A 24661-nucleotide genomic window follows, 5' to 3' on the forward strand; every position below is an offset into this window, starting at 1 on the left:
CTATGACTGTTGATATACTCCTGTATTCAAACAGAGACAAGCCAAACACACTCTCAATTCTGCCGATACCAAACAGCAGAAATCTCAATTAACAACTCTGTACATAGGAAGATCTCATGTTTATACGTGCTGTTCAAACAATAAAGGATCAGCCATTATTGTGAAGGCCACGATCTCAACCTCGATCACTACAGACAAAGCGGACAGATTTATTATTGATTGATGAAATCACACAAATTGACTGGCCATAACTGTCTACTCTGTGGTAATGGGACAAAAAACGGTTTAGCCAGCGAGTTAACCGGTATGGCACTGACAACTGATTCATATAAATTCATAGATACAGTAACAGCAGGGGATGGGATGGGCTTCTGGAGGTTGGCTTTTCTGCATTGATTGAGCGTATAAAACCAGCGCCATCTCATAAGTTTCATGTGATAAGCTTCGCCTAAAAAACTCCAGGGTATAATTTGATTTGATTGTTGTTTAACGCATAGAGAAGACTTTTTTTCTTATACCATGGCGATCAGATTTATGGAGGAAGCCGGAGGTGACCGGAATATACCATCGACCTTTGGCAAGTAACTGATGCAAAATGTGCACATAACTTGCTGGTGGAAGACGAATGGTTCAACTGACGTTAGACTGCGCGAAGGCAAGATTGTTTTATTTTCACCAAGACCCTACAAGCATTGAGGCGGGGGAAATCTACAAATGATCTATATCGGTTTTGAACTCGCACATCGTGCGTCCTCGTGTGTCCTAGGGTTTGAAAGATAAGCGTGTCTACTTTTTAAGGCTGTGAGCGAGGGTATGTTTCAAAGCACGCGAACACATAAATTGGTTCAACCGTAGATCCTGTCAAGAAGGCCAAAAACCTCTATTATGCGTCATTCATGGCAATCGCTCTATGATCCATGACATCCCAGGCAATGATCACGTGACCAAAAGAAATTTGAAACCTTCCGCATGCGAAGTTACGAACTGCAAGATGAGTGACTTAGTCAAAACTATTCTTCTAAAACCGCTTGATTGTGAAATGAAACCATAAACTTCGAAGAATCTCTCACACTTTTAAAGTGTACCTTAAGAATTCTTTTTCCTCTAAAGATGAAAAAGAGGTTTTCCGTAGTTTGCATTCTCCTAGATTCGTGAATTTTCGGAAATTAAATTTTGTGGGCTCCAATGGCAACACCTGTCGCTAAACTGACCAATCAAGTCGGCTTTACTGTTGAGCCAATCGTGCTCCATGTCACAGTGCTGAGTGTCGAAAATGGTACAGACGAAAGTCGGCTTACCGTATTGACACTAATACGTTCGCCTAGACACTTTGGTGTTCTGATTGGCCCACTCATCCGCACCTATGTCCAGGCCCATGATCAGTCGCCTGCGAGGAGTTTAATGATCGATTCAGTCTTAGAGCCTGGTGCTAATGGCATGTTTATAGAAGGCTTATTAATACCGGTGATAAGATATCCATTGTGTTTCCGCTATGTTATCTGTCCTGTTGGGAGACAACCGCCAGGTAACTGTACCGAGGGAAGAGGGAAGTGCGGAGGGGGGGGGGGAGCATAGAGGACGACGTCAATCATAACAGAGTGGATCAGGAGCTAAAATCAATCACATAAGACAACTTTACAGCGAAAACAGTTCTGAACCGGGAAGGCAGTGTACCATTGTACATCCGACAGACCAATTATATTTATATACTGAAAATGTTACGAAAGGTCTCCTATACGCGAAACAGTATGTAGAATAACTCACCCATAACTTATATGTGGGGTATACCGCGAGGGGTCTACCTGCCTCCTGTCATTGAGGGTTAGGCGCAAGGTACTGCCCAGTAAGTGCACCATACTGCCTGATAAACGTGTCATACGACTCATGCTGTAGCTGTACCCTACTGTATAGTATGTGTGGTGTTATATACCAGAAAGGATCCTCACAGCTGCTGTGCGGTTTGCAAAGGTTCCAACATACACAGTTCTGCGCGATATACTGCACTGCTATGCCGTCCAATGTACCACGCGTGACAATACGACACAGTTGCTGAACTGCTTGCGAACATCTGTTGAACAGTACCGAGTAACTGCCTTACAGAACCAAACAGCTTACTTACAGAACCAAACAGCTTACTTACAGAACCAAACAGCTGCCTTATAACACCAAACAGCTGAGTACATTAATTACCGCACAGCTATCATACACTACCGCACAAGTACACCGTACCGCCCCGAATAGCTGCCGTACGGTTCCAAACAGCAGCCGTACAGCACCTAACAGCCGTCATGCAATACCGAATTGCTGTTACACAGTACCGAACAGCTGGCGTACAGTGACGAAGAGCTGTCGAACAGTACCAAGCACCCACCGTACAGTACCACAACAGTTGTCACATAATACCTAACAGTTGGCGTAGAGTGGCGAATAGATGTCGCACAGTACCAAACATCTATCGTACAGTACCTATGTTGTACTGCACCGAACAGCTGTGGTACAATACCGAACAGTTTGTGTACAATACTGAACAGGTGCCGTAGAGTACCGAACAGCTGTGGTACAATACGGAACAGTTTGTGTACAGTATTGAACAGGTGCCGTAGAGTACCGAACAGCTGTGGTACAATATGGAACAGTTTGTGTACAGTACTGGACAGGTGCCGTAGAGTAGCGACCACCTGCGGTTCGGTAGGCATACAGAGCTTCTCGCGTGCAGAGCAGAACGACTGGCGTAAAATGTGGAAAAAATTCTCAAGAATACTTAAAAGTCGTATAGTACTGAGCAACGAGCGTGAGATCTGAACAATACTGTTCTAGAATACTGACCATCTTATAGTGCAGCACTAACACTATACTAGAGCTTTTTAGTTTTAAAATAATGAATTCTCCCGTACTTATTAATTGACACTAAGATTTCCCAGAATGTTGTGTTTACATCGTGTCGCGCAGAGCTGTTAATTTTTTGCAAATCCCCATGTCTTTGTGAATCTCTACCAGTGTATGTATACCTTGTATACCTTGTATATATTGCATTGTTAGCTGAGTGTGACGTCATCATTGGACGACATATGCAGTTTTGTTAAATATCCTCAGTATCTGGAGTCACACTTCAAGCGAGTCAGTACATCGCTTTCCGACTGATCGCAACAAACAAGGTGTTAATGAGTGAGGAGACCAGGTCCGCTCAGAGGGCACTGGTGACTGGGCCAGGCATGTTGGTGGTGGGGGTGTAGAGGGTGGTTTCTGGTGTGTGACGCGAGCGCTAGGTGACCGACACTCGGTAGCAGTCTAGTGGATCAATACTTGTCAGGTGTTGACAGCAATACGATAGCAATCGAGGCTGGCCAGCGTTTAGTATCTGGTAGTGAAACGTGTGGTCTCTGTCGGCGTAGTCATTTCAGGAGGTACGAGAGAGCCTGCCGGAACTACATCGAGTGTCACTGGAGGCAAGGGTCCCAGCAGACGATTAAAACTTGCCCAAGGGACAACACTACTACGTGTGGGTTGTTTCCACAACGTCATAGCCATAGATAGACCGTAGCTTCCAGATTCTCGCTTAACGGATATAGGGTTACAGGTAAAAATTGTAATTAACCGACATGTGCAGATCAGCGGATGAACGTCACACTTTTTCAGTAGGGTTCTTAGCGTTTGTCACGGGCGAGAGACTTGTACTGAGCTGGTGTTGTGGGACAGGTAAGTTCTAATCTAGTAATGGTCTTGTCTACCACACCTGTACTACTTTGAGTCCGTGAGTTCCATGGAGAATCAACGTCTTGTATTTTTCTAATATAACGATGCCGACTGTTTGCTTAATTCTTTATCATTGTGCTAATATATCAGATATAGTGGCGTATACACGTGCATGAGGACTTAACCGAACGACAGAGTTCCGCTTCAACAAAGCCCGAATGTTAAAGTGAATGAGTTGTTGAGTGAGAGAGAGATATATTAAGACAGAGTGACCGTAGGATACCATCCTCAGCCAAATTAATATAGGATGTCGGAGCTACCACAGTGACGGCGCTAAGCAAAGGGTATTGCAATTGTGACTGAATTGGCTTAAGCGCCGTAAATGCGTTTCACAAGTCCTTATATCCCGTAGACAAAGGAGCACAGGATTTGAGTGAACATGTTAATACGCCTGTTGTGACATCGATGAGAACTGACAAGTCAAAGATTAAGGCCAAATGAAGCTAAAACGACCTGTGTTTGAATGGTGTAACATTATGCCTCGCGAAGAATAGCAATTCATAATAGAGGAAATATCTCAACGCCATGCTTCTGAAACATAACGAAGTGCACCCGTCTGGCGTGGGCAATGGAGACACGACGGTCTTGCCAAACGGCAATCAGCACAATGGCGTTTCCACGACCGCCGACAGAGAAAAGACAACAAATTTGGCGCCGCATTCGGATCCTTCCAAAGAAGATCGGAGGTGCTCGGAGGAAGCCGGAGAAGACATCCTCGCCATTCCTCTGGTCAATTCCGGATTCCAAAAGTTCCTACCGCGATTTTTGCGTTACAAATTTGCGGACAAATCGCTGGAGGACTTGTACATGGCCTACTTCGGCCACCAGAGACGCCAGATGCTTCAGACAACTCTAGTTCTCTCCGTTATCCTCGACATTGCCTTCTTAATCCAATACGCCTTTGTCTTTACCGAAGAGCTGATCGCCCCAATCGCTGTGATATCCACGTTTCTCTTGATAAACCTCGTACTCAGTGTTTTAGTAACATTTTCCTTGCTACCACAGCGTGTTTTGCGGCCGCTTCCTTACCTCGTCTGGGTGTGCCTGGCTATACAGATTTATTCAGACATAGGCTTCAGCCAACCTCCTTACTCAGCAAGTGTCTCCGTGGGCTGGCAGCTCCTGTATATTTTTTCCTCTTACGTCTGGCTCCCCCTGGGGCTGTCTTGGTGTCTTATCATCAACTTTCTGTCCCCTTGTATCTTCACCCTCATCGTCGGATTACTCTGTGCCACAGACAACTTCTCCATATTCAAGATCGGAAACCAGGTATTGATTAGGAAACGCTATAGAATGGTGCTATTTCTCCGCGCAATGGCGACTCCGGTCCAAGCTGAACTGATCATTGTTCTCTTGCAAGACATGTGTAATACGTCATCAGTTTGCCCGCAAAACCTCATGGTAAAGGCAGGAATGATAATACAGTAGATTATACAGCTTGGACTCGAGTTACATTAAGCGGGAAATGCCCCATTGTAGTTTTAACAAAATAATTATCTATTTTATGATCTTGCTGCCATATTTGTTTGATTTATTTATTTATTTTGTTATTGTTTATGAACCACTTTCAATGAGCTTAATTTTTTCATATATTATTAATAGTTCGTTGATAAGACACATATGTAAAATCACAATTGCAAGGCGTATATGTATATCAACTTGTGTGAAATATCGAATGTTGCTGAACATATCTTAAAGTATCGCATTGAATATATATATAAAGGTTCCATACATTCTGCTATAAACGGTATAAACATTTAGGGCAAAACACAAAAGGGCATATTGATCTAATTAATTATCATCCCGTTGAGAGTTTAGAAGCAATTCATTATAACTTGATAACAGGACCTACATATTCTTGAAGAGACAATACACGATTAGTTGTCGTCGTGGGGCCTCCGGGGCCCAGAAGATTAGTACGCCAGCACGGCGCAATGACCCAGGAGCCTCCCACCAATGCGGACGCTGTGAGTTCAAGTTCAGCTTATGCTGGCTTCCTCTACGGACGTACGTGGGAAAGCCTGGTAGCAGCCTGCGGATGGTCGAGGGTTTCCCCCGGGTTCTGCCCGGTTTCCTCCCACCATAGTGGTGACCAAAATTGTACAAGTGAAACATTCTTGACTACGGTGTAAAACAGTAATAAAATAAGTAAATTGTTGTTTTACATAACCCACAATTTTTCACTTATGGGCTATGGTTATGGGTTGTTAAAACCAGAGAGCCCAGTGAAAACCACAGCCCTTCGTCGGGTATCTTACAAACCCCCTGACAAAGAACCGAGGACGACCCAGCGAGAGCTGGGTTCGAACCTGTGGCCGCATCAGTCAGGAGTCTACCAGCCACGGCGAGAAAAATTCTTTATTCAAGTAATATATGCCATTAAAAAACTAAACATTTCATTTTTAACATTAATGTAGACCCTTTAAAAATTACGCACAAACCATCTGTAAGAGAAAAGAATTCCACTAATCCCAGTGATATAAATAACAAATATATAATCATGGGAGAGGCAGTTTTACGTTGTTAGGAAGCAAGATATGCAATGATGTCTTTAGCCATAAAACATTTTATGTATGTAGGCTTTTAGAAAACCATCTCAATCTACAATGTTTGGAACCTCTCTTTAAAATTGGAGTGGACCGCCTTGTAAGGGCTCAAGGCCTTCTCTTAAAGGGTTTAAAAATTTTGCATTTGTCTTGTTATTTGTACATTCATTTGAAGCTGTGTATGTTTTATTCTATATGTGTAGTTGTGTGTTAATGTACGCGTCGCTTTATATGTATGCATATCTGCTAAAACAAAGATATTTTACCGTATACTTTTAAGCGTAGCAGCAAAAAAACATTAACTTTGTTCCAGTTGACTAGATACAAGTTTTTCCTGAAACCGTTGCCATGAATGAAAGACAAACCTTCACGGCCGTTGACATATTTGTATATTTTTGTATAGTTATGTATTATACCTGTATCTTACCAACTATGAATAGGAACTGAAATGGTATGGGATGAAATGAAACGTAAGATTTGGCACAAAAGAAATGCTCCAGCGATTACAAGTACGCCTGAGCTTTAGGGCAAACCGTCTTACTTAAGCACATTCATATACTAGTACTCGGCTGATGTAATCGTAAAAACACAACAGAAGGTTGTTTTCATTTTTGAAAACCGGTTTATACGCTTCATTACTTCCGAAACGTTTACGCTCGCGCACAAAACTTGACATGAAGGTCATGAAACGCGGAAATCACTCGTTATGCCGAGATTTGCACGTTATCCGACATACTCGTAGTCACGTGTCAGTCATATCATTTTGCAGACAGCTATCTTTCAGAAGCGGGATTTCACATTAAATGAAATGTATCCCCAAAATTGACAAGAAATACGCCTACATTAAAACAAACTTCCACGATTTCTCTGTTCTCATACATCAGAAAACGTCCGCCCAAGGCACACACCATAACGTTCGTCGAAGCACAGACGGTAATGCGGTAAATCGCCTAAAATTTTGTTAACAAAATAACAGTTTTAGAGAAGCAAATAAATATCACAAAATATGTCTTTGATGCTGTAAATGACATTTTTACCGTAGTAAATTACCTTATCTTTCGAGGAAACCTCAAAACACTTTTTGAAAAATCAAATAGAATTCTCAGAATCAGGGAAAATTAGCGACATAAAGGACGAAGTTTTAGGTCATTTACTGTGAGTTATGTGCCAAAGTAGGAATAGCGTTATAGTATATTCGCCCGTCACGCGGAAAGAAGCTCTGGACAAACATATGCCATTACAAAGACAGCTCTAAAGATATCCGCTCAGCTCAATGCTCATCGATTTACGACATGATTAACGATACGATTTGTGACACGTCAGCGTTTGTCTTACGTAAGCGGCGGAGTGGTCGCGAATGTATGGGAAATATTATTAAAAGGACGTACTATGCCCGGGTAGAGCTGGTTTCAGTGAGAAATCTTGCTCGCCTGAAGTAATTCTGTCGTATCTATCTGGAGCCAGTTGTTCAAAACTGTTTTAAGATTTAACATCAGATTTAACTTTAGGCTAAGATTTCAGTGTTTGTACCGTACTAAGTCCAAAGTAATTGCATAAAAGTAGATTTAATTTTTTATTTAAATACTTTTAAAATTTTTGAAATATGTCATAGGACATGTGCAGTTAGAAAAATAGGTTTGTTGGAGAAAATGACACGCGTTCACACTTTTGTCGCTCTTTCATTCATTTATTTAATTAATTATGTATGTATGAACGACAAATGAACGTGTACCTTGTATCAAGGTTTTTTGTGTTTCTTTTTATTGTTTTGTCTCCTATCCAGTCTTCAATGACTGCAATTCTCGCACATAAATACTGTATATTTCCATACTTCTCACAGTACATAGAACCAACGTCTACGTTAATGGCGAAGTTACTTGGCTTATAGGTGGCGTACAACTTGCCACACCAAGGCAACACTCTTATTAGTAGTGGACCTAAGCCTCAACAAGCCAACGTGGGTTGAAAAGGCTCCAAAGGTCAAGTTTGTCTAGCTGATGGCAGTGTAGTAAAGCGAACCATACTCTACGCTTTCTTTCCGTCCACTGTCAGCACTAGGCGAGCTTGACCTTTGACTGGTGTCCTTGCGCAAAACTATAATCAGCATTCATCATTAAAACTGTGCCAGGAAATCGAGTCACTTTGAACATACTTTAGATAATGATATGCGTCAAGTATTAATAGAAACGAAAGTTAAGACAGACATTTTATATTTTCTAACTTCACTTCCGGCCTCCTCACCGTGACCCCAGTGACCTCGGTGTTGTTCAAGGTTTCTGTACAAAATTTGCTAGTGGTGGTGGTGATGTAAAACGAACGTAGGGAGCGACGCATGCGCTGTAGGGATTATGAAAGCGAGCAAGGAGAACGCCACATATGCTGTAAGAAGTATTACACCGACTTGCGGGGCACGGTCAAAACCACGTGGGCAGAACCAGTATGATTTCTTAACTCAAGTGTGTTTGAGAACGCTGTAGCACAGGTTGAGCATTGTGCTGTGTGGTCACGTACATTCTGGTGGAACTGACGAATGGACCAGCGGCCTACAGCCATATTTTCTGACGTTGGTACCACGTTATTCGTTCATACAGTGTGCCAAGCTGCTTAGAGACATGGAATTTTTCGCATTTCTGGAGGGCGTTTTAAAAGAAATAATTTGTTCATTTTAACAAAAAGTCTGTTGTCTGAGTGATGCTAGAATGTATTCTGTTATTATAACATAATGTTCTGTCGTATTCAACCTAATATCCTGTTAGTCTAATACAATCGCTATTGTATTATTGTGATGCTAGAATGTATTCTGTTATTATAACATAATGTTCTGTCATATTCAACCTAATATCCTGTTAGTCTAATACAATCTTTATTGTATTATTGTGATGCTAGAATGTATTCTGTCATGATATCGCACTATTCATATTCATAATATGTCATATTCAACACAATATCCTGTTAGTCTAATAGAAAGTTTATGTTGAATTAACAGAATATGTGTGTTATATTTAACAGAACAATCTGCTGCAGATAACAGAATACATTCTAACATCACTCAGACAACAGACTTTCTGTTAAAACTAACAGATTAATTTTTCGAGTGTAAGGTTAAACTTTCATTCATACAAGGCGAAAAATAGCTCTGTTGCCCAAATGTCGTCTTGGCTTTCAGGAGTTAATGCTAGTCCTCTGTGATTTGGGCAATAAACGTGTCGAAGGCTTCTCAACTGTGGAAAGCTATTGAAGCGAGATCCTGCCATCGTGCCCTCATTTATTCCTCTAGTTGACTAAGCCTCATCGAGGCACGACTCAGACAACAGACTTTCTGTTTACTTTCCTTTGCGATGTTTTCACGTAATTGTTTGTTAAATATGATGATAAAACAGCGTTTTGAAGAATTCTCCATCACTGACGTTTAATACACTACAGTTAACATCACGGCATTCATTTTTTACCTAAGCCATGTTGCTAGGGGTCGTATGATTTTCTATTGTTCAAGTATTTACCGGTTACGTGGCCATTTGCCCATAATTACTGTCGTCGCTGCTCTAGTTTTTCTCTCTGTTCTACTCAGTTCACTCGCCTAAAGAAAATACAAGTTTTAAGATAACCTTAATTATTTCAGAAGAGGGGTGGAAACAGTCCCAAACAGCTACAGCTAGTTAATCTTAGCTTTCCTGGTAACTCTATAAATTAACTTTTAATGGTGATTTGGAATATGTACGAGGCCCTGGGAAGCACGATGACAGTGAAATCGGAAACACGAGGTCGCGTCACTCGTACCACACTCTCATACGGTCAACAGGCAAAATAATGTTTGGCTAACGTCAGCGGAAATCACTCGCACGCTTCTTTCCCATTTATCAAAAATTATCGGCTTCCAGCCTATTCTGAAACCTACCAATTTTTCCTTCTTGTTTTTCAGTGACATTTCTGTCTGTCTGTGACATGTGTATCCAATTACACGTCAAGAGTGTATATGCTTTGGCAAGTTGCCAAAAACAGACAGGTGCTTTGAATCTATATATTGTTGACACTATATCTGACTGATAATTATGACAATCATCACAGCCCAGCAAACCGACACCCACTCGCCACACTGACGAAACCTAGAATATTTATGTGTACACGTGATACGTATACAATGGTCCGGTTAGAGCGCCACGAGCGTCTCACCAATGCGGTCGTTGTGAGTTCAAGTCCAGCTAATGCTGGCTTCCTCTACGATGGAACGTGGGAAAGTTTGTCAGCAGCATGCGTTGCTCCATTTTCCCTCACCACCATAATGCTGGCCGCAGTTGTATAAGTAAAATATTTTTGAGTATGGCGTAAATCACCAATCAAATAATAATTCCCGGGTCGTTGCCGAGTGGCAAAAACGCTTTTCTCTTAATAGCTATAGGACACACTAGATGTGGATCTAGCCTGGTCTTTGCACATTGCATTTGTGGATACCCGGATATTACTAGCCAGAAGGCCTTGATGAGAATGAGCGCTCAATGACTCTGATATGGCCGTTTCCGCACTGTCGTTGCTTCTAGACAACTTGTCTTGAATGGTGTCACGTATATATGGTATATCTGCTCGTCGTGCATGGGACAGTTCGTTAGTAACTTGGCCCAGGCAGGAGGTTTACCGATAGTGACGATATTGGCCGCCATCTTACAAGTTTTAAAATTTAGTTTGGCGTTAAACAACAATGAAATAAATAAATGTGATGTCATTGTGCAAAATAACAAATGGAACTGACAAAATATTAATGATAACATAGAAAAAGCAGTGCCCTTGGGGTTTTATGGGGTATGACTGAGCTATATGTACACACTTAAAAGACTTTTGGGCCCTGTCTGCAACCTGCGGATGGTCGTTGCTTTCCCTTGGGCTCTGCCTGGTTCCACACCAGGAATTATGCAAGTGTCAAATGCACTAATTGTTAAATGTGAGTGAAAAGGCTTGAGGAGATCAGATTTTTACGTGAAATTGGTGAAAGTGATCAGGATAAAACTTATATCCTTTACCTGCAATTATGTCTTCCAAATGTTATTTGTATGCCAGCAAAGAGTACTTACCATTAATATTGAAATGTTGTTTTTATTGTTATTTCATGATTAATACTTCTGAAAAATTACATCCGATAATAACAACGAAAATAAGAATGCTGTCATTGCCTAATAATAACAATTCCGATAGAAAACGGTTTTTATTACACCATCAAGTTAATAAAACAGGAGGCCCGAATGGGTGACAGGGTTTACTTCCGGGCTATCATTCCATATCATCATGAGCTCTCAGCAACTAGTTCCTACTAAAACGTGGTGGCGCTTTCGATTTTCTCACTGTGGGATCGCCCTTATGCAACGTCACAAAAATATAAAGATAGGCCTTTTAGACTATATGGGATACTTTATCAATACATTACACATTTAATCTAGTGTTGTTTTTTTCCCTCAAGTTGCCATACACTGACTTTATAGAATCCGCTAACGAGAACTTAGTACAAATCAATACACAGTGTGTTTTCACACAAGCCATCTTGATTTTCATAGTGCAATTTTCACGTCAGTTTATACTGATTCACCTGCCATTACTGTAGAAAAGAAAAAGAAACAGCTACACTCAAAAAATTATTCTCTTAATGTTCACAGAAAGCGTGTTGCCTGAGTGAAGCTAAAATGTATTGTGTTGTTATAACACAATATTATGTCATATTCAACATAATACCCTGTTAGTCTAATAGAATCTTTAAGTTGAATTAATATGATATGTGTGTTGTATTTAACAGAACAATCTGCCGCAATAACAGAATACATTCCAACATCACTCAGACAACAGACTTTCTGTTAAAATTAACCGATTAATTTTTTGAGTGTAGCTTATCAACCGCCACGTTTACAATAATAGTGTGTTACACACCCATAAGCTAAATAGATAATTTGAATTCACTCACTATACCAAAGATTGCAGCACGCATAAAATGCGACATATTTGGCATTTGATGACATTCATTATTGACAGAACGCATCAAACAGTTTTCTTGACATTTGATAGTATTTGTCATTAACAGCATGTATTAAATGTGGTATTTTATTTATTATTTTTTTTGACTTTCGACGACTCTGCATATGTTTGGCATTAGACATAACATTTATCATTGGCATGACGCATCAAAGGCGGTACTCTTTCGTATATGAAGACATTTATCAGTGGATGAACGGATCAAATGCTACATATGTTAGACAGCTGTCATTGGAAGAATGCATTAAACGTTTAGACACTTAACGACAAGAGCAAAAAGCACCACCAAGGGTAGTCTTCGTGTTTGTTTGTTTTTCTCCTTCAAAAAGTATTTTAGATGCGATACCGACATGTGCACAGTGCTACATGAGAGCGGTTCATGACTCTGTGGTAGAGTGTCAGAGGTACGAAATATTCTTTTATAAAACAGAATAAAATGGCAGTACTGTTTGTCTTGAACACTTGGCCGAAAACACCAGACGCAAACTCGGACACCAGATTTATACTTAAACTGATCCCCTCAAGTATAAGATTAGCCTAAAGATAAGTGATAAGTAAAGGTCAGGACGTACCACTGAAAACTGTATCCAAAACTGCCTTTATTTGTTGAATCTTATTTTTTCACTGAAAAGAATGCATTTGAATACTTTAATTATTGTGGGGTTTATGTACCGAGTTGATGATGTTGGTTAACAGTAATGTACAACTGAGTTAATGCACTTTCATATTTACCTGTGGATAAAATTAATGCACTTTTATATTTACTTGTGGATAAAATTAATGCACTTTTTTATATTTACCTGTGGATAAGATTAATGCACTTTTATATTTACCTGTGGATAAAATTAATGCACTTTTATATTTACCTGTGGATAAAATTAATGCACTTTTTTATATTTACCTGTGGATAAAATTAATGCACTTTTATATTAACCGGTCGATAAAATTCTTGTGATATTTACAACAGTGTAATGTCTACTCCTACAGGGCATATTCTGTGACTTTTAACGAAGACATCTCTAAACCATGTGAATATATACATCGACAGAGTATCTCGGGTAAAGTTTAAAAAGCATAACTGTTTATTTTTGGGATGTTGCTTAACCGAGATATCGCATTTCAAAGTAAGCAAAATTAGGCACACGGAGAAAAATTGAAAGTGCCGCCATGCCAATTTTAACCAATCAGGAGCGAGTTATTTCTATACACAACACGCAGAAGCACCTGTTTCCGTTGACGTCACGCGAACCCTTGCATTTTAGCCATATGAGCGTGGGGTATGAGTGACACGACATCGTGTTTCCGGTTTCTCTGAAATGGCATACCTCATTAGTATTACTGATTAACAATTGATTTATCGAGATACAAGCACATCCGAATAAAATGGGTGTGGAGGTCGTTTAGCTCCGTTATCACTCGTCGCATCCGAAATGATCAAGATTATATTATTTGTTGTCGTTTCATTTAAATACTGAACGCGATGTATGATCCTTCTCAAGATTGACCCCGGAATCTCACTTACGATTTACTGTTAAAATATTTTTCACGTAGTCTCAGGTACCACGCAGTTTTGTTAACATTCTTTGACAAGAGTAATGGTTCGTAGTTTATGACAAACATTTTGACAAACATTTGAGCCACGCTAACGTTCTAACCCCAACGGCCTTGGAGCCCCCCCCCCCCTACCACCACCACCACCACCACAAAGTATTCAAGCGTAACAATATATGAACGGTCATCTGTGTAAGTTCTGATAACACATGTTATCAAATTGTTTAAAAATGAATTTTTATGAATTATGGAAAGATAAACTATCAGCCTTTTGTTGAGGTGTAAAGAGGATTTTGTACACTACATGCATTTTTTATATGACTTTATTGGTAACCTTGACAATTGACCGATGCTCATCACTCACGGGTGACAGGTAAAACTGTCAGCGCTGTAGATCAGTATGGATGTACTTTGGCGCGGTTTGTGTTAACTAAAACATGCGGTTCGCCCCAGCAAGTATACATCTGATAGCTTTATAACCCATTCAGTCTGCGCGTCAGAACTAGCTGTGATCTATAGCTGTGACCTGCATGTGTACCGGAAGTCGTAAAAGAACACACCCTGCAGTGAAGCAAAAAACATTTTTATCCAACCAACACAACTGAATACTAATATTTTTATGTCAATGTAGACCTTTAATAAATAGATGAATACATGGTAAATATCATAGAAGTGGCACTCGTTGAAGAAAACTGAGTAATATGTCTGAGTAGGCTGCGAATGTTAACACAAGGCTTATCTGAAACAATAAGTACTTGCTCTAGTTTCCTTTCTGCCTTATGGTCCAATGTTTATTATATAGGCCCTATCTACACAAACTGTATATCCTTTTTTCTGATGACCTCCAGCACGTTAATATTTGTATATATTGTCCCAAAAACTGCCAACATGATCGCCGCTAACACGTTCCTGCTTAATTTTATTGTTTGAGATCGCCGCTAACATTTTCCTGCTTGTTTTTGTTGTTTGAGATCGCCCCTGATACCTTCCTGCTTGGTTTTATTGCTTGAGATCGTTGCTATCACCTTCCTGTTTGCCTGTACTGTTAAGGACGCTGCTAACAAGTTTGTGCTTTAGTGTACTGTTTCAGATCGCCGCTAATACGTTCTCGTTTGTCTGTACTGTTTTAGGCCGCTGTTAAAAGGTTCCTGCTTTAGTGTACTGTTTTAGATTGGCTCCAACACGTTTTTGTTTGTCTGTACTGTTTAAGATCGCCGCTAACAGGTTCCTGTTTGAATGTACTGTTTCAAATTGACACTAACACATTCCTGTTTTTCTGTACTGTTTTATATCGCCGCTGTTTGTCTGCACTGTCTCAGATCGCCGTTAACACGTTCCTGTTTTTCTGTACTGTTTCATATTGTTGCTGTTTGCCTGCACTGTCTCAGATCGCCGCTAACACGTTCCTGTTTGAGTGTTGTGTTTTAGACCGCCGTTAACACGTTCCTGTTGTCTGTACTGTTTCAGATCGCCACTAATAGATTCCTGTTTCTCTCTGTTGTTTCAGATCGCAGCTAACAGGTTCCTGTTTGTGTGGACTGTTTCAGATTACCGCTAACATGATCCTGTTTGTCTGTACTGTGTCAGGCCACCTCTAACACGTTCCTGCTTGTCTGTACTGTTTCAGATCGCCGCTAACACGTTCCTGTTTGTCTGTGTCAATATCCTCGGCTCCATCACGTATCTATTCGCCGACCGGAAGTTGAGGCGAGCCTTTCTGGAAACGAAATCCTCTTTGTCCATTAAAGTTGTGATTGAGGAAGAATATAAACAGCAGGTTAGTGCTCTGCATCTGGAAGCTTATTTACCACTTCTAGACGTATTTAGATATACCTAATGGACGACAACCCATATAACATTCCTCTTGTTCCCATTAAGATTATAAATTGTAATCTGAAGTTCAAATTGACTTTGTTTGTGAGAAACTTGCCAAAGGTCGTTGGTTTACTCCGGACTCCTCGGTTCCCTCCCTTTATAAATCCAATGGCCATGCGTTAAGTGAAAAATTCTTCATGAACACATGATATTGTTGATCATCGACAGACTTACAGAGCTGCTGGGAGCCTCCGTGGTCGAGGTAGTTAGCGTGCTAGCCCGCCCCAATGACCCAGGAGCTTCCACCAAAGTGATCGCTGTACTCTGGCCCGTTTCCTCCCACCATAATTAGTTTTACATGACAATCCGGTTCTGCCACTAAAAGTTTCGACATTGTCATTGTTTTCTCTCACGAGATCTCGTCGTCGACGTAAGGTCACTTCACCAGTGGAAGCAAACGCTCTACATGTATTCCTTCCCTTAGCAACGCACTTATAGCCATCTTATAATTATTCAGCTGAGTAGGTTTATAACGGCACGTGACGTTTTCGCTGAACAATAAAATATCGGCGCAAGCTGTGATTGCGAGTAATAATGGTTATTGCAAATAAAGTGGATGCGATTGTCGAATCGATTTTGGACAATTTGTAATACAGCCATTGCTGCTGATTTGTGCAGGATAACTACAATGATGACAAAGAGTCTTGTCTCACAAGACGACGATAGCATGTCAAGAGCGCTCGGTCGTATTTTTTTAAAGCAGATCTTTAGATCGTTTTGTTGGTAAATAGGTCGGTGCGAACAGTAAAGCTGCGATGACAAAGGCGTTGTCTTTCAGGAGAACAGTGACCTATCTTGACTGACTGCTCAGACGCTCGATCGGAACTCGAGGTTTTATCGAAAAACTCATATCCTGATCATTTTTGATTATTAGTTCGGTTAATTTTTTTTGTTTTGGTAATGAAGTGGTGATGTTAATCACCCACCCACTTGAGCGCACAAAGCTGACAATGTAATCACCAGTCCACACTTACACCTTGCTCAAGCTGTCTGCACTATTCCCCATTTGGCTCTTCCAAGTGTCACCTAGGGGGCCTCCGTGGCTCAGTTGGTAATGACCTGGGAGCCTCTCACCAATGCGGTCGCTGTGAGTTCAAGTCCAGCTCATGCTGGTTTCCTCTCCGGTCGTACGTGGAAAGGTTTGACAGCAACCTGCTGATGGTCGTGGGTTTCTCCCGCGGGCCATGCCCAGTTTCCTCCCACCATAGTGTGAAATATTCTTGAGTACGGCGTAAAACACCAATCAAATAAATAAATAAATAAATCCAAGTGTCACCATAAAACATTCATAGATACGGTCAGGTACACCAAGAATAACAACGCGCATAATGGAGAATATCTATGCGCGTTTGTCCTCGCAGGCGATCGCGTACCATAGCACGGAAATGTATGCGATCTCAAACAGCCTATATTATGCCAGAGGCCTATACAATGACATGAAGTGACAACATGTTAATGGGGTTGACGTACGAAACGAAGATGGATGTTGAAGTTTATTTCGGGAACTCCGGTTTCCGGTATGCTGTAATTCTGGTCACATGACATGTGGTTATATAAGTGACAAATTCTTTGATACGGCGTTTGTTTTATTTATTTGATTGGTGTTTTACGTCGTACTCAAAAATATTTAACTTATACGACGGCGACCAGCATTATGGCGGGAGAAAACCGGGCAGAGCCCGGGGAAACTCACAACCATCCGCACGTTCTGGCAGATAAGGCGTTTGACACGATGAACCAAAAATAAATAAATGCATAAATGTATAATTGCATAATGCCTAAATAAAAAAATAACAGAAGGAAATAAAGACAAAGCAGCATTCTTTGAAAAAATAAATAAATGCAAAAATTCATAAATGCAGAAACAAATATAGAAAGAAAGAAAGATAAAGCAGTATGCTTGTCCTTACACACTTATTTCTAACAAAACTTTTTTCACATATTCCGTTACAGAAGAACTATGTCCCATACAACTGACCTTTTTTTCTTTCAGGAGAGATTGCTGCTTTCTGTCCTTCCCAAACACGTGGCCGATGAAATGGTCAAAGACATGGGATTAGCAATTTCCGGCCAGTTCCGTAAGATTTACATGAGCCGCCACGAGAACGTGAGGTGAGTGAATCGATGACGTCATCCGTCATGATGACAAAGCGGACAAAAGCTTAGCCGTTTTCTTCTGCCTTCTGTGGAAAACACAAGACACAAGACACAAGTTTTTTTTTTGCCATATGCTAGCACTATTTGATATTTTATTGATCAGACATTTTCCACATGCCCCTTGCATACAGTGGCTCCAGTTCAGGGGCTGGAGTGGCTCCAGTTCAGGGGCTGGAGTGGCTCCAGTTCATGCCAGTGATGAAATAAAACACTTTCAACACAGCCTTTGCTTTATTCAGAAATTGTTGACATGCAAAAGGACACTTCCACATAATCCTTACATATCCGGAATTGGACCTATACATGATCTCAATGACGCAATAAAGATATCTTCAGCTTAGTCCTTGCATATCTAATTTTGTTCTATTGCATCTTGGTGGTACGATGAAGACGCTCGCCAGAGATATCCATAAATTATTTCGTTCCAGTGATTCGACAAAAGTTTTACGCACAAACCATACCTATCTTTATAATTACATGTAACTACACATCACCTCAAACGTGAGCTAAACAAAAGTCTATCTTCTGCACATTTGCGTAAGGACAAATGTAATGTGTACATTGTAATTCAGTGTATGTAAGACACATAGAAACCCGTACAGTCTACAAGGCAATTAGCTAACCTTTCCTGTACGTAAGTCATACCTCATCCTAATGCTTCGTATCAGTGGGGTCTTCTTAACATTATGAATTTGAAAAGCTATTCTAGACGCTTTTTATTTGCAATAATACGGACGTCCAACATATCAATGTGTAGAACTTTTCGTGTTTTATACATGTCACTGACGAATTGCAATCTTGGTAGAGAGTGTGACTGATTTTAGAGATAACTGGATTTAGGCGACAAGTTAAAAGAAACAGACTACAGATTCAAATCGCCTTTTATATTTGTCTATCATTTGTGGCATTTCTATTGATATTATATCCAGGCTGCCGAAATTAATTTATTTGCCTATTTGTTCGATTGCTGCTTGAGGTCATAGTCAAAACTTTTTCTCTTATTCGACGGCCGGTAGGCCTATTATTGGCGGAGAAAACTGGAGTGGATAAACCTCCGATCTTGGCAAGTTTCTGACAAACTTTTCCGTGTGTGACATACAGGTACACGCATCAAGTAGTCTTCAACGATTATACGAAGCAAACGGCGGCCACGTGCGAGCGTTGTCCATCGCTTTTAGGCACCGAGGCCTCACGAACAGTGTGGGCAGGAGTATCTATAATTATAGGTTATATAATAACAATATGATATTTTAGTGTTGTCCTAGATTTGTCTATTTTTTGTGCTATTTCCATGCAGACTTCACAAATTAATGTTACTTCCTGAAGAGATGAGGGTTAAAACACCTCGTGTTTATGACAATAATACATCAGAACTTGCGAAGTTAATGTTTCTTTGTATTATCAGGAAACTGGTGTTTCGCCATAACGCCGAAGACGGTGTCAGTATATATATATATATATATATATATATATATATATATATATATATATATATATATATATATATATATATATATATATATATATATATATATATACATCAAAACTACAGCTTTTTCCCAAATCATTTCAGAGCCGGTAAAACACAAGTGCTTTCTTCATTAAAGGAGAAGAAAACCTAAAAACATGACACTATAGGCTTAAAAGAGCACATTTTGTTCTATCTGGTGGTGCCTGCTGCATAATTTTGCCATTTTCCCTCGCCATATACGTAAAGCCTGAAAAAGACAAAGCTGGCATAAATCGCTGAATCCATGTCGTCCTCCATCTTTAACACCCTGTAATTTATGCTGGAGGTGTGTTGCCTCTCAGCCAATGAGAGTCGTAAAAACTGCCGGCTTGTTCGTGTAAACTCGGAACCTGCGTCCAACATTCCGGTTTCCCTATCGTCAAGCGGAAAACGAACTGTACTATTGCTACCTTCTGGGAGGAAGAGTTCTACCGGAAATGTACGAACTGCACTTCAGTGGTTTCCAATGGCAATTCTCCTCCTAACACAGAAGACTTCAGGACTAGTTCTTAGGCAAAATAGAGTCGCCCACAGTGAATTTTGGCGCTGACTTTATTTATAATTTATCAACTTGAGGCACATATTAGAATTTTTTATGATATGCACCTGTGAGGAAAAGCATACTTTTTTCAAAGGTATTTGATTGATATTTAAATTTTCTTCTCCTTTAATATATAAAACCTAGCACAAGTGGCGTTTCCTCCCAGTTTATATCAGAGCCGGTGAACCTTGCATTTTCATTGAATGATGTCGCAAAGCTGACAAACCTGTTGTTCCTGCCAACAATATTTCAATGCGCACGAAATCGTCTAATGGCTTCATATAATAGGGCCTATACTATTCTCAAAGTGTCGTGTTGATTTTTCTCAAAAATAATAGGGTTGTGTACATGGGAATGAATAAAAAATACATTCAGGCTATTTGTGACATTGCCATGACACTCGTATAGGCACGTCAGTACCTCGCAGGGATTGTTGGCATTTTCGCTATTTGCATACTTACTTGTCAGTCAGTTTCGATACATTTGACTGATAAAATCACAGCAATGAACTTATCCGTCATCAGATGATTAAGTGACACTGATACTCCGCTTATTTAACTAAAGATATTGCAGTGAGTTATTGCATTATAGTTGATATTAAATTGTGTAATAACAAGTTTACTGATAATGTGGGAGCCCCTGTGATAGTATCATCAATAAATCTACACCACCTCACCCCATCCGCATTTCGTCCGGGGGGGGGGGGGGTGGGTGGGATTTGTTTCAGTTGTGCTAGATAAGTCAGTGACAGGTACAGGATTGAAATTCAATCTCATCTGTTAGTTTTGTACACAACACAGATAGACGCTGTCACAAACAAAATAACCTTTATCATCTCGTTATCCCCTAACCGCACGGATGACTTTCAAGTTACTTATCAATTTGCTCTCTGTCATAAGATAACGTAAACTGCAGATTTATAAAATATTGATGGCACGCGACTTTTTTTCCGAGAACAGATTTCCGACAGATGTCAATGCCTCGTGTAACGGATAATCGTGGGACTCCCCCGTGCTCTGCCCGGTTTCCTCCCACCATAATGCTGGCCAAGTAAATTATTCCTGAGTACCGCGTAACACACCAATCAAATAAATAAACACGTTTGTTTGTTCATCGGCTTTTTACACTTAATATAAACACAAAGTCATGCTTACTGGACTTCATGTGTTTATTGAAAATGCTATGTTTGCTATAATTAACACATCTCTTTAGTTTTCGTGCCGGTGTTTTGTCATAAAAACTATAATACATAAATGGTAAAACGGGAAGATTTTGATGTATTATTCGTTCGTTTCCACAAAGGTAAAGAAGATGATAATATAACCACGCCCGCAGCAGGTATCAAATAATTCAGATCAAAAACGATATAAATACTATCACGATAGCTGAATATATGTGGATTGACGCGTAACTCGATACAGAAATTTGGAAAGGAATAAACCCGTCGCGTATCTGACGTAATGTTATCGTATGTTTAAGGTGATGACGTCATAGTATTCCGAGTAATTCTAAACTGGTGACGCATAATATTACAATTAATATCACAGCATGTTTGTTTTTAACTTATTTTGTTTAAGCAATGGTGTTAAGGTGACGTGTAATTTGCTACTATTTAAGCCCGTTGCATGAACATTTAGTATAAAACCTTGAGATAAATAGACGAGAGACGGTGTTGCATAGGTTCCGTGGTATCTTTTGCCAGCTATCACACTGTCGTTTATCACATTAACACAGTGTGCCTCTTGCATCACGCGACACGCATAAGAACCCCAGTGAAATGTTATCATATGTCGTACATACTATATATTGTCGTGGGAAACTTACTTATAATTTTGCGAACAAGACACTGTTAGCAAACTTATTCGGAACTCTTCGGGAGTATCCGAATGCAGCGAATTGTCAAGATCAGCTTGTAAAGAAAGCATTTTACCAAAATAAAGAAAGTCAAGTTTTACTCCCCTTGTCTAAAACACAGAATGAACCGCCCAATGACTTCTAGCACAGTGTATTTATCGAAACGCCGCAAGTGATCGTGAAATAACATTACAAGGGAAAACCGAGACTACCGCAATGTGATGCAAGGCAACACCGCAATTACCTTACAGTGATCCAAGGCAACACCGCAATTACCGTACCGTGATTCAAGGCAATACCGCAATTACTGTATAGTTATTCAAGGAAACGCGACAATTACCATACAGTGACTCAAAGCAAGGTTACAATTACCGTACAGTGATTCATGGGAACACAGTAATTACCGTACCGTAATTCAAAACAGTACCGCAATTACTGTATAGTTATTCAAGGAAACGCGACAATTACAATACAGTGATTCAAAGCAAGGTTACAATTACCGAAAAGTGATTCATGGGAAAACAGCAATTACCGTACCGTAATTCATGGGAACACGCAACTACCGTACCGTGATTCAAGGGAACATCTTAATTACAGTATAATGATTCAGGTAAACATAGGAATTACTGTACAGTGTTTCAAGGAAACACTGAGATTACCGTACCGTGATTCAAGGGAACATCTTAATTACAGTATAATGATTCAGGTAAACGTCGGAATTACTGTACAGTGTTTCAAGGAAACACTGAGATTACCGTACAGTGATTCAAGGGAACATCTTAATTACAGTACAATGATTTAGGCAAACATCGGAATTACTGTACAGTGATTCAAGGGAACATCGTAATTACCATGTATTGATTCATAGGACCATGAAAGCTTTATCCCTCTGCTTTGTGTGTGTATGGTTCTGTGCATGACGCTCTCGAGCAGGTGTTGACGGCGGACGAGAGACTCCAGCGAACTGGGGGAGGAAGATTGTGCAATTTGCCTTGCGTTTGCGTCATGTTCGTGTTAAATGAATAGGTAAAAGTTTAAAGTAGGTATAACAGAATAGAAATAATTCCACTTTATCGAGTCATTGTTGCTGATTTTGGGCCGGTAAATGTGAAAGAGTTGAAATTATAGACCGAGGACCTGCAGGCATCCAGGTCATTATTTTACAAATCAATCATTCTTTCATTGATTCTATCGATCATTCCTGACCTTCCGATGCAAGAGAGCAATAGTCAGTTTGACTAGAGTCGCCTTTGCGCAGGAATAGGCACCTTGTGCATTGCGTGGTGTGTTTACGTGAAGGAATTTTAGGAAAGGTACACTAAAATAAATGTTTTCCTCCCGCTGTTTAGTCATAAAAACTATGTTAACTAACTAAAAAGATGTGTTTATCACAGCAAACATAGCATTTTTAATGAACACATGAAGTCCGTGCTTCTCACAGTACATCCCAAAAAACTTATCTGTGAAATTGTGTGATGCTAGAAGATGTTACATTACCGCAACATATATATATATAGTATTATGTTACGGACAACATAATTCCTCGTTACTCCCTAAAAGTATTCTGTTGAAAGAACAGAACAAGTGTCTTATATATGACATAATAATTTGTAAGGATAATATAATCTGTTCTGATATAATAATTTGTAAGGATAATATAATCTGTTCTGACATAATAATTTGTAAGGAAAATATAATCTGTTCTGACATAATAATTTGTAAGGGTAATATAATCTATTCTGTCATCACTCACAAAACACAACATTCTGTCAACTTAACAGAATGGTTTTTAGGTTGTATATAACAACGACCTTGACCTTTAGTGCCGGATTCATCTGTCGGGCGTTCGTTCCCTCGAGGGCACTCCGCGGTTGTGTTTTGTCATCTACGTCTAATTAGTCCTTTAATGAACTGATTGCTTTTTCTTATTTCTCTACCTACCAGGAGGAGTATAATCATTTTGTTCAGTGGTCCGTTTCCCAGAGCTCTCGCAAAGTTGCGACAAGCATGTTTATTATGGTAAATGGAAAATACTGGTCTTCACTAACTGGTTGTCATGGAAGCTACGCTCTAAGTTTCATGATATTACATTCCAGTCAGGCTGATTGATGGTCGCCGAAGACAGTTAATTTCCGATTTACTTACATGCTGACTTTCAACGCCGCTGTGTAGACCCTAAATCTGTATGCCCCAAACCCCAAACCTGTTTTTAACCGACCACTGATACATAAAGTGGTAGCAATTTCCAGCCACCATGAAGGATGAAATCACAGGTGGTCGAACCCAGTCTGTAAACGCTACATACCTGTTTACGTCATATGATAATCTCCGGTATCATAAATAAGTCCACATAAGGAACGCACTTCGGCCGGAATCACACAATGTCTCCAAATTTAAGAAAAAAAGCTTTCGACCTCCAAAAATATCTCACTGGCTTTAAAATACTAACGGTGGATCTGAGTTATTTATTTATTTATTTATTTATTTATTTATTTATTTATTTATTTATTTATTTATTTATTTATTTATTTATTTATTTGATTGGAGTTTTACGCCGTACTCAAGAATATTTCACTTATACGACGGCGGCCAGCATTATGGTGGGTGGAAACCGGGCACAGCCCGGGGGAAACTCACGACCATCCGCAGGTTTCTGGAAGACCTTCCCACATACGGCCTGAGTGGAATATCGTCCAGTGTATAAGTAAAAGAGTGGACAACTTTGAATATAATTAAGACGTACAGCATAGAATAGCAAACCCAAAAAAATCCACAGTTTGAAAGCTGGCAAATCGTCACACGTGAGCGGTGAAATACAGCCTCTTGTCAGTTTAGGGATTTATTCTAACTGGTAATGTTACTGCA

At 40.0% G+C, this 24661-nt stretch overlaps 1 protein-coding gene across 1 annotated transcript in view; it reads left to right on the top strand.

Moving 5' to 3' along the window:
* The first annotated feature begins 4278 nt into the window (after positions 1-4278).
* The window catches only part of LOC135464874 (adenylate cyclase type 3-like), a 42876-nt gene continuing 22493 nt past the window's right edge, over positions 4279-24661 (top strand). The window contains 3 exon segments of the mRNA XM_064742443.1: positions 4279-5022; positions 15487-15636; positions 17728-17846. Coding sequence (XP_064598513.1) covers positions 4279-5022; positions 15487-15636; positions 17728-17846 — 1013 coding nt within the window.

The sequence above is a fragment of the Liolophura sinensis genome, chromosome 4 (assembly GCF_032854445.1).
Source record: "Liolophura sinensis isolate JHLJ2023 chromosome 4, CUHK_Ljap_v2, whole genome shotgun sequence".
NCBI lineage: Eukaryota > Metazoa > Mollusca > Polyplacophora > Chitonida > Chitonidae > Liolophura > Liolophura sinensis.